This window comes from Malaclemys terrapin, chromosome 10, assembly GCF_027887155.1.
Source record: "Malaclemys terrapin pileata isolate rMalTer1 chromosome 10, rMalTer1.hap1, whole genome shotgun sequence".
Classification (NCBI taxonomy): Eukaryota; Metazoa; Chordata; order Testudines; family Emydidae; genus Malaclemys; species Malaclemys terrapin.
Genome location: NC_071514.1, coordinates 16,455,200 through 16,468,571, shown reverse-complemented (window position 1 = coordinate 16,468,571; position 13,372 = coordinate 16,455,200). Strand labels below are relative to the sequence as shown.

At 43.2% G+C, this 13,372-nt stretch overlaps 2 protein-coding genes across 2 annotated transcripts in view; both read right to left on the bottom strand.

Annotated features, from left to right (window-relative positions):
- The window catches only part of CEMIP (cell migration inducing hyaluronidase 1), a 144,894-nt gene that overhangs the window by 91,616 nt on the left and 39,906 nt on the right, over positions 1 to 13,372 (bottom strand). The gene's annotated exons all lie outside the window — the stretch shown is intronic.
- Positions 1 to 13,372, bottom strand: part of LOC128844024 (cell surface hyaluronidase-like) — a 64,674-nt gene that overhangs the window by 11,691 nt on the left and 39,611 nt on the right. The window contains exon 17 of the mRNA XM_054041304.1: positions 2,759 to 2,941. Coding sequence (XP_053897279.1) covers positions 2,759 to 2,941 — 183 coding nt within the window. The remainder of the gene's footprint in view (positions 1 to 2,758; positions 2,942 to 13,372) is intronic.

Below are 13,372 nucleotides of genomic sequence, written 5' to 3'. Positions count from 1 at the left end.
TCCAAAACCTCAACATCTATTTTCAGTCGGACTAAAAAAAGCAAAGCTTAGCTAAATAAAAAACAAACAGCCCTGTAGTTCCAGAACCAAGTCAGGTCAGGCCCATCAATCTGTGTGTTCAAAGTCAAAAAGAACAGCAGGCAGCGTATGGCTCTGTCCCCTGCATACCCTCATGAGTAACTACTTTCGCATGCACTTCCTTGGTAAATAATCTGTGTGCACCATTTGGGTAACATTTTGTACAGATTGAAGGAGAGAACAAATGAGCAAATAATTATTTCACAATTCCTATCATGAGAACACATTCACAGCATTGCTGAGTCCCACATGGCATAATATACACTCCAGGATTTGATTGGTCACATACAATGTTTGAATGAATGACTATTTTCCTTTTTTAATTTTAAAATCTGACATTTGTGACCTGACTTCAGTGTTCGTTGCATTGGTAGGTTAGGCACAATGGGCAGTGCACATTGTGTACAAAGGTACACGTACCTTTTTTGCAAGTATTTTAGCAGAACACTAAGCTGTGGTTTCTCTGTTATTTTTCTTTAATGGAAGATATTTGGGTCTTATTAATATTACTACTATTCATTATTTGTATGACGGTAGAAGCCACAGGTCTCGAAAATTGCAGCCCCATTGCGCTGGTCACTATACATGCACAGTAAGAGAGTTCTTGTCTTAAAGAGCTTACACTCTATATAGACAAGACAAAGGATTATTTTCCCCATTTAATAGAGAGGAACTGAGTCAGAGCATAAATGACTTGTCCAAAGTCACACAGGAAGTCTGTGGCAGAGCTGAGCCTAGAACCTGAGTCCCCCATCCAGTCTCTTAAGCACAAGAAACTAATATCCTTGGGATAGACGTGTATCGGCTAGGAAGAGTTTCAGCGAAGTGGAGAAGGGTGAGGGAGGTTATAACAGTTGGACTTGCGAAGATCCTGTATTCCCCTGTGGTTCTTAATGCTGTTTCTGTTCATTGTTTTGTTTTTAATTCACTTTTTTGTTTCCCACAAGCACTGCTCTGCAAAATTCAATACTGGGGGCCTAATTCTGCTCTCACACATCTGTGAAACCTCTCACGTATCTGTGAAACGCCACTGCCTGCCATGGGAGCCACACGGTTATAAACAGAGGGGAGGATTTGGGCTCAGGAGCACATTTTGTCTGCCCCTAGAATTTCTTTTGAAAGGTACCTGAGGGGCAACTCTGCCTCTTCTTTAAGGCTTGCCTCACACTGTCAAAATGTGAGAATTCCCCCTTTTAACCAGTTCAGACACACAAACTGTGAAAGGTAGTTCTAAGTCTCTCAGACACACTGCGCACTGGAATCAGCACCCTATGATGGTCGCCTACTCCAGATAGATAGTCTCTTGAGGTGTGATGGTTTTTAATATGTATATCAACGCAGTGACCACCACTCTAGTGATGTGGACACTGGGGGGGGGGGGTGGGGGGGTATAGCCCCCAGCACTGTCAAAGGGTCTGAAGCCAGGAGAGAGAGAAGCAACTTTCTCAATGGGAAAAAAAAAAAAAAAAAAAAAATCACTGAGCAGTAGAATCTCAGCACAATTTTTGTTTGTGTTTTTCCCTTAATCTCGCTTTCATGAATGACAGTTCAAAGTCTCACAGCCTGTCACAAAGATGCTCTTCATAACCCTGCATTTTATATACCTTTAATACAGACAATGGGCCAAACTGTGCTCTCTCTGTGACACAAGTGTAAATCTGGAGCAACTCTTGACTTCCAAGAGGTTATTCCAAATTTACACCAGAGCATAGCTTGACCCCCAGTCTTAAATTTTCTTTTGGAAGGAGCACAGAGGGTTTGCAGAGTGAAGATGGAACAGGTATGGAGTCAGGCAGAGATGTATACACTACTAGTGTCTGTCATGTATCAATCTGAATAACCATTTAAAAATCAATATGATAATATTTATGTTCTGATACCACTTGACTGTCAATTCCAGCAAAAGGCTAAAATATATTGCTTCCGCAGATAGCACCACAATAAGTACAACTTGCAGACCTGGGCATTGGAGGTCAGATAAAATAAGACACCCACACACCCTGAAACTTTGCCCAAAAGTCTAAACAAGACTAACTAGTTTCAAAGTTTGCAAATGCTCGGTTATCTTCCCTCATTATTTTATATTTTCTGCACCCAGAATTCCCTTTTTCAGCTGGAAGTGGGAGTGCCAAAATAGCACAAGACAGACTGTGCTAGCAGGATTTAAGCTCAGAGAATGCAGATAAGCTTGTAAAACTTTGGCTTGGGATTCGGTTCTTATTGGAATCAACGCCAAATGTTGAGGCTCAAACGGGACTAACTTAGTGCTGCCAAGTTCCACCCAGAAGCTTGAGGAAGTTTTTTGGAAGGTGATGGATGGCTTACAGGACCGATGCCATTTTTTCTTCACCTCCCCCTCATTTTCGTTTCCTGCTTTGCTACCCTTTTGCCTCTTCTGCTCTCTTCCCTGCCCCAAATTAACTATCCAACTTCTCCCTTCCTCACCCTAGTGATGCACCGCTGCTCATCACCAATACATTCTTCACTCTCAGAAACATGTCTGAAAGACATTAGAGTGAGGAGCCGAGCACTGAACACAGAGGGAGCAGGCCATAGTGGGAGATAAGGGAAGGCAGATGAGGGAGAAGGGTCCCTAATGTGGGATGCTCTTTCCTTAAGATGGCTGTCCTGGCAAGTTTTGAGGCCTGTGGTTAGAAGTCAGTTATACAGTCCCACTCACCCCAATGCACTGTCGAAGTAGAAGAGCCGCTCGCCCGTCCTGTTGAGCACACTGGGCCAGGAAGGGGCTGCTAGGTAGTGTTTTACACTGTGTACTCTCCCCGTCTGTCGCTGGTAAATGTCTGCCACAATGGTGAAAACAGCCTCCTTGGGATAACATAATGCAACGTGCAGCCAGTCTCCTCTGTTGGCAAAATAGTGTGAGGGAGTGGGGAAAGAGATAAAATATATGCTTGTCAGTGTTCAAGGACTTGAAAAGAAATGAGAAAAGGTCTTGTGCTGCAAGGACAATATTTAAGGGGTAGAAAGGGTCTTTGTTTTCAACACTCCCTCCCCTTTTGAAAAATCCCAACCAAACTAACTTGGGGATTCACCTTGTTTGGAAGCAACTGCTTCTTGTCACTATGGACCCAATCCAAAGACCACTAGGTCCACAGGAAAGACTCCCATTGACTTCACTGGGCTTTGAATTGGGCTCCAGAACTGCTTTAAAATCAGAGAATTGCTCTCAGCATCCCATATGGCCTGGAGACAGCAATTCTCCAGGCTTTATTCGAGGACAGAATTTCTTTTCATGATGACCATTGTCATCTCTTGAAAGGCCATTAGGCTTGGTTTTGTTCATCTAGCAGAAGGAGCCGGTTTCAAGCAAACATTTCAACAGGGGCACTGATACAGGAATTATATAGAAATCTCTGAGCTGAACCAGAGCCATACTTTAAAGAGACTTGCTTCTTCCACTTTATAGCAAAGTTTATTATTGTGGTTTCCACTAAAAGCCCTCTCTCCAATACTAAACTTATAATAAATAGGGCTATAGTTAGAGCGTCTTAACTCCTGGCTTCCAGAATTTCAGCAATGTGCTGATGACAGCCAACTGAGAAGAATGCAAGTTGACTTTACGCCCTGGCTCTACCACGGCTATTTCCACTGCCACTGTTGCGGAGAGGAAAACTGGTTCAAACCTGTAAACCTATGTTACAAGTAGCAGGGCCATGCAAGGTGTTACAGTACAGTTCAGAAACTGGCTGGGGAGAATTTTCCAGCAAATCATAACAAAGCTTGGTTTCCAGATGCATTTAGCTTAGAGAATATTTTGTAGAACAAGAGAAAGAAGCTACAGGTCATAGAAAGGCTACACAAGAGGGGGGAAAACAAAGAAAAAAAAAAAGTGTGGCTTTCATTGTTTCTGGTTCTCCTACTCAGTGAATCTGTGCCACACAGACATCTGAACCATTACTGTGGTTAACTTTACCAATTGTCCAAGAAAAGATGGGATTCTGGGATTTCTGACTGTTGATGTTTTAAAATATTTTTAAGAATACCTGGATTCCTGTTTACATGGTGGGGTGTGGTTCAGAGACAGGGAAAACCCTGTATATCCTCCAGTGTCTTTTCAGGGCCCTACAACTCTGGAGTAGAAATGAATTTATTATTCCACTCAGCTGCTCTGTGAGGGCAGTATGGCTTATACAGTGCAGAGTTGCCAGCCAGCCATGCAAATGTAGCAGTAAATGGAGGCAAATAGATTTGGTTTGGGGAGTTCTGGGAATCTAAAAGCCAAGACTTTCGCTAAGTGTCTCTGCATTAGCTGCACTGAAGGCAAAAGCCAATCCCATTGGATCTGTTCAAGCTCCTCCTGGTTTTTCCATCTTGCTTTATGTTTTTAAAAAACAAAACAAAAAATCCCCACACATATTACAAGGTGGAATAGAGGGCAAGCGGTTCTAGAATAATAAACCACATTCCTATACACAGGCCCCATCAAACTGAGCCAAATACGGTCCTCTAGATTTTAAGTAAGTCCAACTGTGTCACAACTCAGCACAACTAGAGACCAGAGATATTTTCAGACATATTGGCCTCCAACTAGAGGAACTACACTAGAGCCACAGTCATGGAATATTTTTAGGATAGTGTCCCAAGAACACAACGGTTTCTTAAGGGTGATTTTTTCCCCCCTTCTTTGCATTGCTTTAGCACATTGGGTTCCCTGGAGATGCTGCCACAGAGACATCCTGACACCTCCTTGAAAGGCTGGGAACTGATTCTTGTGCAGTGTTACAGTCCCATGGGGAAGCAAAGCACTAAATACAAACAAGAAAGCGAAGGGGGAAGGAAGACGCATGAGAGAACAGCGGAGACGGTTGAGTGTCCCCAGGCACATTGAAATACAATTGCTAAAGCCTTCTGCCAATGTGATGGGGCTGACTGGATTTTGGAAAGAACTGTATTGCGCGTGAGATGTCTTCATGAAAACAAGCCTTTCTTTGCGAATGTTCTCACAGGCATACATAAGCCTTAAGGATATTACCACAACAAAGCATTGGAACAGCGGGGAGGGAGAGGAAAAAGTCTGGAGTTGTCAGTTAAATATAAAAACAAAAACAACTGATTAAATACATTTAAACAAGATGCAATAAAACAACCTCTTATTTAATCCTAGTTTTGTTTTGAACTCTCATGTTAGTTACTTTGGCTATTTTGTAAAGGGGGCGGGGTGGTTGTTTTGTATGAGTCATTGACAACCATCATCCATACATTTTGCTTTGCTTGTCTGTGGCACCAAGGACAAGCAAAGCAGTGATAACACGGGTATCAGATGATGACGACATGTAGGAGGACCCTGCACTGCTTTTGGTGAGCAGAAATTTACAAGGTCAGAGCCCCTCTGCCAGGACCGGCTCTAGGCACCAGCAAACCAAGCACGTGCTTGGGGTGGCACAATTCCAGGGACAGCATTCCGGGTAGTTTAGGGTTTTTGATTTTTTTCTTTGCTTCGACAGTTGCGCTCTCGGAGGTTTTTGTTTTTTGTTTTTGCTTGGGGCGGCAAAAGACCTAGAACCGGCTCTGCCCTCTGCAACCATTGCCAGGACTGCAAGGGAAATGCAGCCTCCTCATACAGTGGCTGTAAACAATCAGACAATGTAGCTTAATGGGTCAGCAGAAGATTTAGGCTGAGATGACTGCACACAAAAGAAAAGATGAGAGCTATTCCTGCTCACTGTGGAGTGCTGAAAGTAGGGAACCTTGTGGCTGGAACGTTAGCTGCAGGAAGCCTTATTCTCTTTCTCTCACACACACACACACACACACCCCTTGGTTTTTGAGACCAGTTAAATTATGGCTCCTCAGTGTTTCTGAACTTAAACCTCTCTGTTTGGATTCTTGTTTTCAGCTGGAGAAGTAACAGCTAGAACTCTCACAGATGGATCAAGCTAAATTTAGACTGGTGTGCATCTCTGAGCCAAACGGGCCATGTTCCGCCTTTCCTAACATGTAAGCAATATCAGCTGGGATTTTCCAAAGCCACTAAGTGAAAGCCAACAGGGCTTGTGTTCCTCCACCACTTTTCTGAGCTGTTCCTGTTATCATAAAGAGACATTTACAAATATTATATTTTTATATCTGTAAAGGGATGCCATTGATTTTAATTAATCTTTTGGAACGGACTAGATTCTAAAAGTAGTTGCAGTACTTCACCTGCCTGAGTCCCCTGTGAGAATCTGCAGTTTTAGATTCCCTCATACTGAATGAAAGATCAAAATAAAAGGGGATGGTGATTAACAGATTGTACAAAAGGAAGTAGTGAAACTGACTGTAGATAAAATGCTGTCAAATGTAGAAAGCAGACAGCTTTTCTTTCTTTTAGTTATGAGGATTTACTTGTAACAACGGGTTAAAAATTTTCAAGCAGAAAGTCTGATTTTTTGGAGTTGATCCTTTAAAATGAAATTAAAATCAAATTCAGATTTTTAGAAGCTTTAATGAAAGAGAAAATAGCTGTGTTTACAACTTTTACTGGTGACATTATTCCATTCATTCTCATAGTTGGGGATTTATTTTTGGGGGAGGTCAATTTCCTCTCTGTTTTTTCCCCAGACTATTGGGCCCTGAAGAAGCAAAGCTAAATAACAACTGGTACAAAGTCAAGGTTTACTCAGTCCTACCAAATATTTTCAAATATTAAAGTGAATAGTTAAAATGTCTACTGGCACGGGCATATCTCAGCGCTGCATATTCTGCTCCTGTCTTACTGTCATTCAACAATCCACACAGTGTGTTTCATATTTTTTTTATGCGTTTGCTTAGCACTGTTTATTTTCTCTTGGAAATGGCTGTCTTGTGGCCTTTTTTTTTATTGCAATATTGATATTTGCTGTTCTGACTTCCCAAGTGAAGCAAAAATACCAAAATGTTAAAAAAAAGTTCCCTTGGCTGTTGCCAGCTGCTGAACTTCTTGATCAAATGAAGCAACAAGGGGGAAGTGGAAAAGGAAAGAGAAGCATAGAATATAGAATACCAGGGTTGGAAGGGACCTCAGGAGGTCATCTAGTCCAACCCCCTGCTCAAAGCAGGATCAATCCCCAGACAGATTTTTGCCCCAGATCCCTAAATGGCCCCTTCAAGGATTGAGCTCACAACCCTGGGTTTAGCAGGCCAATGCTCAAACCACTGAGCAATCCCTCCCCCCCCCCACACACACACACAAAAAAAGCAGTTCAGAGATTTTCTGATATTGGACACAGGATAGATTTATAGTTTACTACTGTTGAGTCCCATAGTAATTCCAGCAAAAGCTGAACCTCCCTCTACTGTTCAGTCCAAAGCACAGCTCCAAAAGACCCAGAAGAGTGCCTAAGACCCCAAATGAAATACCCAGAGGAAAAAGTTTGACATATTCCCTTAGTACACACAAAGTATTTTATATTCACAGTATCTAGATTTTGCATTTCTGATGCCAGTAGTTTCTAGGAATAAACAAGGAAATACAGTAATGCCTGATTTTTGTGGTATGGTGAGAAATCTGTATCTGAAGTGAGAATGGTATAACTTGGAGCGGTACAGACAAGAGGTTCAGCTAAAGTAAGTTTAACAGGAGTGTACATCTGTTTGCTGCCCTATCCTACAGGCAGAGGGCAAAGAAAGCTCTTGGACCATATAGGTTTAGGTGGAGCATTGCCCTCTAGAGGCTGGAATGTCAGACCTGAACAAAATGTGTGTGACCATGTCTACTATGCACTTTCATCAGTAAAACTTTGGTCGCTCAAGGGTGTGTGGGGGGGAAAAAAAAATACCACCACCACACCCCCGACTGACAAAAAGCATTGGTGTGGACAGTGCTTTGTCGGTGGGAGAGCATCTCCCACCAACAAAGCTACAGCCCTTTGTTGGGGGTGGTTTATTTTGTTGGCAGGAGAGCTCTCTCCTGCCAAAGAGTGGCTACACTGCATGCCTTACAGTGGCATGATGTTAGTGGCACAGCTGTAGACAGCCATAGTTGCTGGCCTATGGAGAACATAAGGAGCCCTGATACGGTTCTAGCTACTGGAGATTCTAAAGGTGCAGAGTTCTGTCCCTGAAAACAACCACGAAGATTTTGTTGACACGACTTGTATAATGGTTGAGGACTATGAAATCTACAAATTAAATTTTGATCTCACTGGTGAAAATCTGGAGCACCAGTGCAGAACAGAATGTCTACACTAGTACTTTTATCAGTGAAACTTTTGTCGGTCAGGGCTGTGAAAAATAAACCCAAAACACACCCCTGACCAACATAAGTTTTGCCGACAAAAGCACCGGTGTTGACAGTGCTGTGTTGGCAGGAGACGCTTTTCCGCAGACACAACTACCACCACTCGTTGGGGGTGGTTTAATGATGCCAGTGGGAGAGCTCTCTCCTGGCAACATGGAGCAGCTACACGGGAGATCATACAGTGGTGGAGCTGCAGCTATTCTGCTGTAGGGGCTGTAGTGTAGACATAGCCTAAATATCAGAGAAAAAAATCCAGTGGTTATAGCTGCCTGCAGCACATGCTGGAAATTAATAAAGATTAATTGATTTCCAAAATATAGAAGTTAGGAGAATGGGAGATTTTTGCTCACTAGATCAGTTTCCCCCAAACTATTACTACTCTGATTTAAAAATGGCCCTCTGATTTCCCCCCCCCCCCCAATCTATACAAGCACAATGAAATGTATTTTCAAAGTGTGTCATTTGATCCCTATTCACATCAATAAGAAAGTTTCAAATATAAATCCTCACGCACTGCTCTGAAAGTTAATATCCCAATGGGTAATACGAATCGCACAGAGAGAATTCTGAAGCGAAAAATGACAAAAAAAGATCATACTCAAAGCTTTCACTCCATCTTAGCAGCAAATCCCAAGAGGTGCTCAGCATCTGCATTTCCCATTGACCTCAGTGAGAAGGCAGTTTGAGTGATCAGTTCACTTCTCCTAGTAGTCTTCAGATCCAGTGAACTGTCTGGCTACACGCTCGTTATCTGTCCACCAAAAACGCACATTCAGCCAAGTTAACAACACAGCAGCCATCTCCTGAAGGCTAACTCTACTCCAGTGCTTGACTTGGAAAGGGGAGTGTGATGTACTCTCCACTCATGATTGGAAAAAAGGCTGAGAACAAACTGGAGAGTATCTTCACTGCCCTCCTCCACCCCCCAATTCAAACACCTTACATTTCAGCAGACTGGCCTGGAGTCCATGTTTCCCAGTGGCTCACTAGAGCTGTCCATCCCACTCTTCTCAAAATTTCTTTTTAAGGCTTTGTCTTCAGTTCCAGTCCATTAAGCACATTCAAGTCCTCACAGGGACAAGACAGCTACCAGGCAAACAGCCAGCAATTTTCCTTTTCAAGGCCTTGTTAAGACTAGTCACTTCTGAAAAACAACTCACTGCAGTTCTAGTGACAAATGGAGAACATGTTACATTACCAGAGCGGTGTGAACCAAACTTAAAATGGCCTTTCTGGAGGCTAACAGAGCCTAAATCTGCATAGATAATTGACAGAGAGAATTTATATTCACACACAGTTTCATTTTCACGTTTATGCCACTTTAGGCAAAGGGGGTTATATTTTTGAGGTCAAACAAATTAAAGCTCCAACCCTACTGGTGATAGCTAGGATGCACGGAGGAGTCAGCACAGTATTTGGCTCATAGAACCTTACCTTCAGACTAAAAAGAAAACTTGCACTGAAATATTAGGAGTTTCACTGACATCATATTTTTTCCCTAACACTCTGGCTTTCTTGACTGTAAATTTTTTTTAAATTTTCTCTCCTTAACTGGATTATCCAATACTGTATTACTATTTTTCTGTGAACATGTCACACACACATATGGTGAGAACAGGTCTGTGGGACCTGTGAAATTCACAGCCACAAGACCCGCTGGTTTGGGGGAAGGGAGGGAAAAAAATAAATAAAAATCTCAGCTTCCAGTGGGTGAGAAAAGCAAAAGTAACATGTCTAGCCCTTTTCCTCCTGGAGACAGCCTTGAAAATGAAACCCAAAATAAACCAAAGTAAATCACTTCCTAAGGTAGAAAAGAACATGCAGCTGGGATCTGCATCTGCAATGGAAGGCTGGGGGTAGGGATGGATCTACAGATTGCCTGACCCGCACATTCTTCCCATATGTTTATTATGTAAAATGAGTCAGTCAAGAGTCACCTCGCGAACCTTCCCCAATATCCTCAGGCCAGCCCTGGGCACAGAAGTGGACAGTAGGACAGGTTTGGGGACAGAGGGTGACAAAAACTATTTCACAGGCTTACTCAAAAACATTAGTGCCAGCTCCACATATGCTACTACAGTAATAATATTTAACTACAGCTAAGCAACTCGCATTCCAAGGTTTCAGTAAAAATTTCAGCTCCTTTCTCAACAGTAAAACATCTCACTCCAGTGCCAATCTATTTGATTAACCTAATGGATCAAAGATAAGTAAGAAAAATTATTTTTGAGACACAGGGAGTTTAAATATATTTACTAATTTCTATGACAGGTTTCAATTTCTATGTTATTTGGATATTTGAATTTGAACTGGGATATAATCAGCATGTTTAGGGCCAGATTATGATACCCTAACTCACATCTAATAGCACATTATTATTATTATTGATTATTTGTATCCTGGCTGCACCTAGAGGCCCCAACCAGCCATCAGAGACTCATTGTGCCAATTACAGTATATACATATAACAAAAAGATGGTTGCAGCCCTAAAGCTGCCAATAGCAATTTGATTTGCAGAAAAGTTGCTTTCATCTGCCTGTGTATTTATCAGTCCAGGTAATAATGGCAGAAACAAAGCATTGCTCATATACTAGTTAATTTATAAAAGAATAAAACCACAACTTAAAAAATAATCTCCGTCAGCTGGGCATGTTTGCAACAGGCTTATTCTAGCCTGGTCTTATTTTCTTTGTTTTCCTCCAGATTGCATCACTGGTAAAGAATTTAATTGTACACAAGATAAGTAGCTACAAGCATGAATCATACTAAAAAGCAGCTGTAGACAATAATCCCTTCAAAGTTGAAACCAGCTCATATGAAGCCAAATACTATTAGTGCCTTGGCGTTTCATTTGGGGAGCTGGAGAATATAGATGGTTTGCTTATGCTGAAGGGCACATTAGGATAATTTAGGTTATTTAGATCAAAACACTCATCCAGATCTCACTTTGCAAAACATGGAAAAAGTGTTAAAGTGCCACCTTTTCATCTAGAAGTTAGTCACGGGCCCAAATAAGAACCTCAAATTTGAGGCATGGGGAACAGGGGAGTGGTGAAGAGGAGATCTGAACCTACCTCTGAGGTTTGAGTTCTGGGTCAGATTCAAAATAACTCTCCTTTTTCCCCGTTCCTGTTCAGAAGATTTCAACGCTACTGAATATGATCACAAACCCTAGCTCTGGTACAGTCTGGAACCAGACCTTCAGACCCCAGTCTAATACACATGACAATCCAAATACGGCCTCCTGTGCCCATTTTTATAGAAATGTAAATATTCAGCCCTTCCATATGCCTGTGTCTTAATCCAAAGAAAACATGAATACATCCAATTTCATTCACTTCCAATCAGAATAGTACAAAACCAAAGCTCTCCAGTCCTTCCCCACCACTGAAACCTTTGCAGAGGTGCAACGAAGTGCTGAGCACCTCTTATGAAGTGCAGAGTAGATCAACTTCTATTGACTTCAGTGGACACTTAGCATCAGGCCATAAAACAGTACCAATGAATAAAGCATTATGAAGACTGCCATGCAAGTTTCCACAGTCCATGGCAATAAGGCAGATCAGAGCATCTGCCGGGAGGTTTTGTGGGGGATTGTGATAATTTGACTGTAAGTGACCTCATCAATTTATTAGGTCTGTTATTCAGATACACCCTGGTATTTCCCTCAGTCAGCTGAATCACAGCGGACGGGGGGGAAAGTGTTTCTCTCTAAGTGTTAACAGACCAAGTACAGCGGTATTAGCTGGTGCTCATTAGTAATGCTGAATGTACAGCCTAATTGCCCTTGCTTTTCAGGCTATTTCCATAGTACAACTTACCACGTGATGCTTTAGACATTTACTTTGAGGTGATTTGAGCCCTCTTTAGATTTTCCTGATAACACAAATAAACCCCACTGATTTACTGCACTGCACCATGCATTTGATAATCGTCTTAGCTTTAGCCTCTTCCAAGATTAGAGAATCTGCACACAGACAAAGACTAGGTCATTAAATTGAAGGACTTTGCCTACTGTCTGAAGAGCCAATCTTTGGACCATTTCTCCAGAGTCTGAGAGGAGACACTTACCAGAGACACACACACACACAATATTCCCTATAGTCTCTGTCTAGTTTTCCAGATTCTCTCCTCCTCCCTCTCCTTCACCTAACAAGCTTCTGTGGTTCTTTGTGCTTCACAAATGGAAATTCATGCTGAGCAGAGCCCTTAACCTAGTTTTTAGGGATCATTTCCATCCCTCCGTGAAGAACAAAAAAAAACCAAGGGAGCATTGAAACAGCCTTGATGAGGAACATCGGCCAACAGAGAGCGGAGACACGTTGTGGAGAGGTCTTAGGTCTCCGTTCATGAAACTTTCACACACGATTTATGCTGGACAAGAACAGGCTTCAGAATAGTTTGATAGGTTCTACGGGACTTTATTCCTGACAATTAAAATTCCTGATAATTAAAATTCCAGTTTGTATTCTCTTTCTGCTCAGTTGCCAAAATGTTTGCAAGTTACTGGGTCCTATGTTAACCAGGGCCGGTGCAACCAGTAGGCGAACTAGGTGGCCGCCTAGGGCACCTAGTGGTTGAGGGCGCCTGAAAGCCCGCTCAGGCGAGGAGGTGGAGTGGAGGTGAGCTGGGGTGGGGGAGGCACGGGGGGGGCACATAGGGGAACCGCTCCTCGCCCCAGCTCACCTCCACTCTGCCTCCTCCGCTGAGCACACAGCCCCTGCTCTAATTCTCCTCCAATCGGTGCCGCAAGCCTGGGAGGGGAGGAGAATTAGAGTGGCGCCAGCATGCTCAGCGGAGGAGGCAGAGCGGAGATGAGCTGGGGCAGGCTCCCCAGGCGGGGTTAGCTGCCATAGGGAGCGGGGGGGCTCCCCCGGCGGGGGAGGGGGCGGGCAGGGTTAGGTGCTGTGGAGGGGGTCTCCCCAGGCAGGGTTAGCTGCAGAGGGGGGATAGCTGCTGCGGGGGGTGGGGTTCCCCAGGTGGGGTTAGCTGCCATGGGGGGGGCATGGTTAGCTGCCGCGGGGGGCGGGGTTAGCTGGGGGTGGGGGTGGCGCAAGGTGGAAGTTTCACCTAGG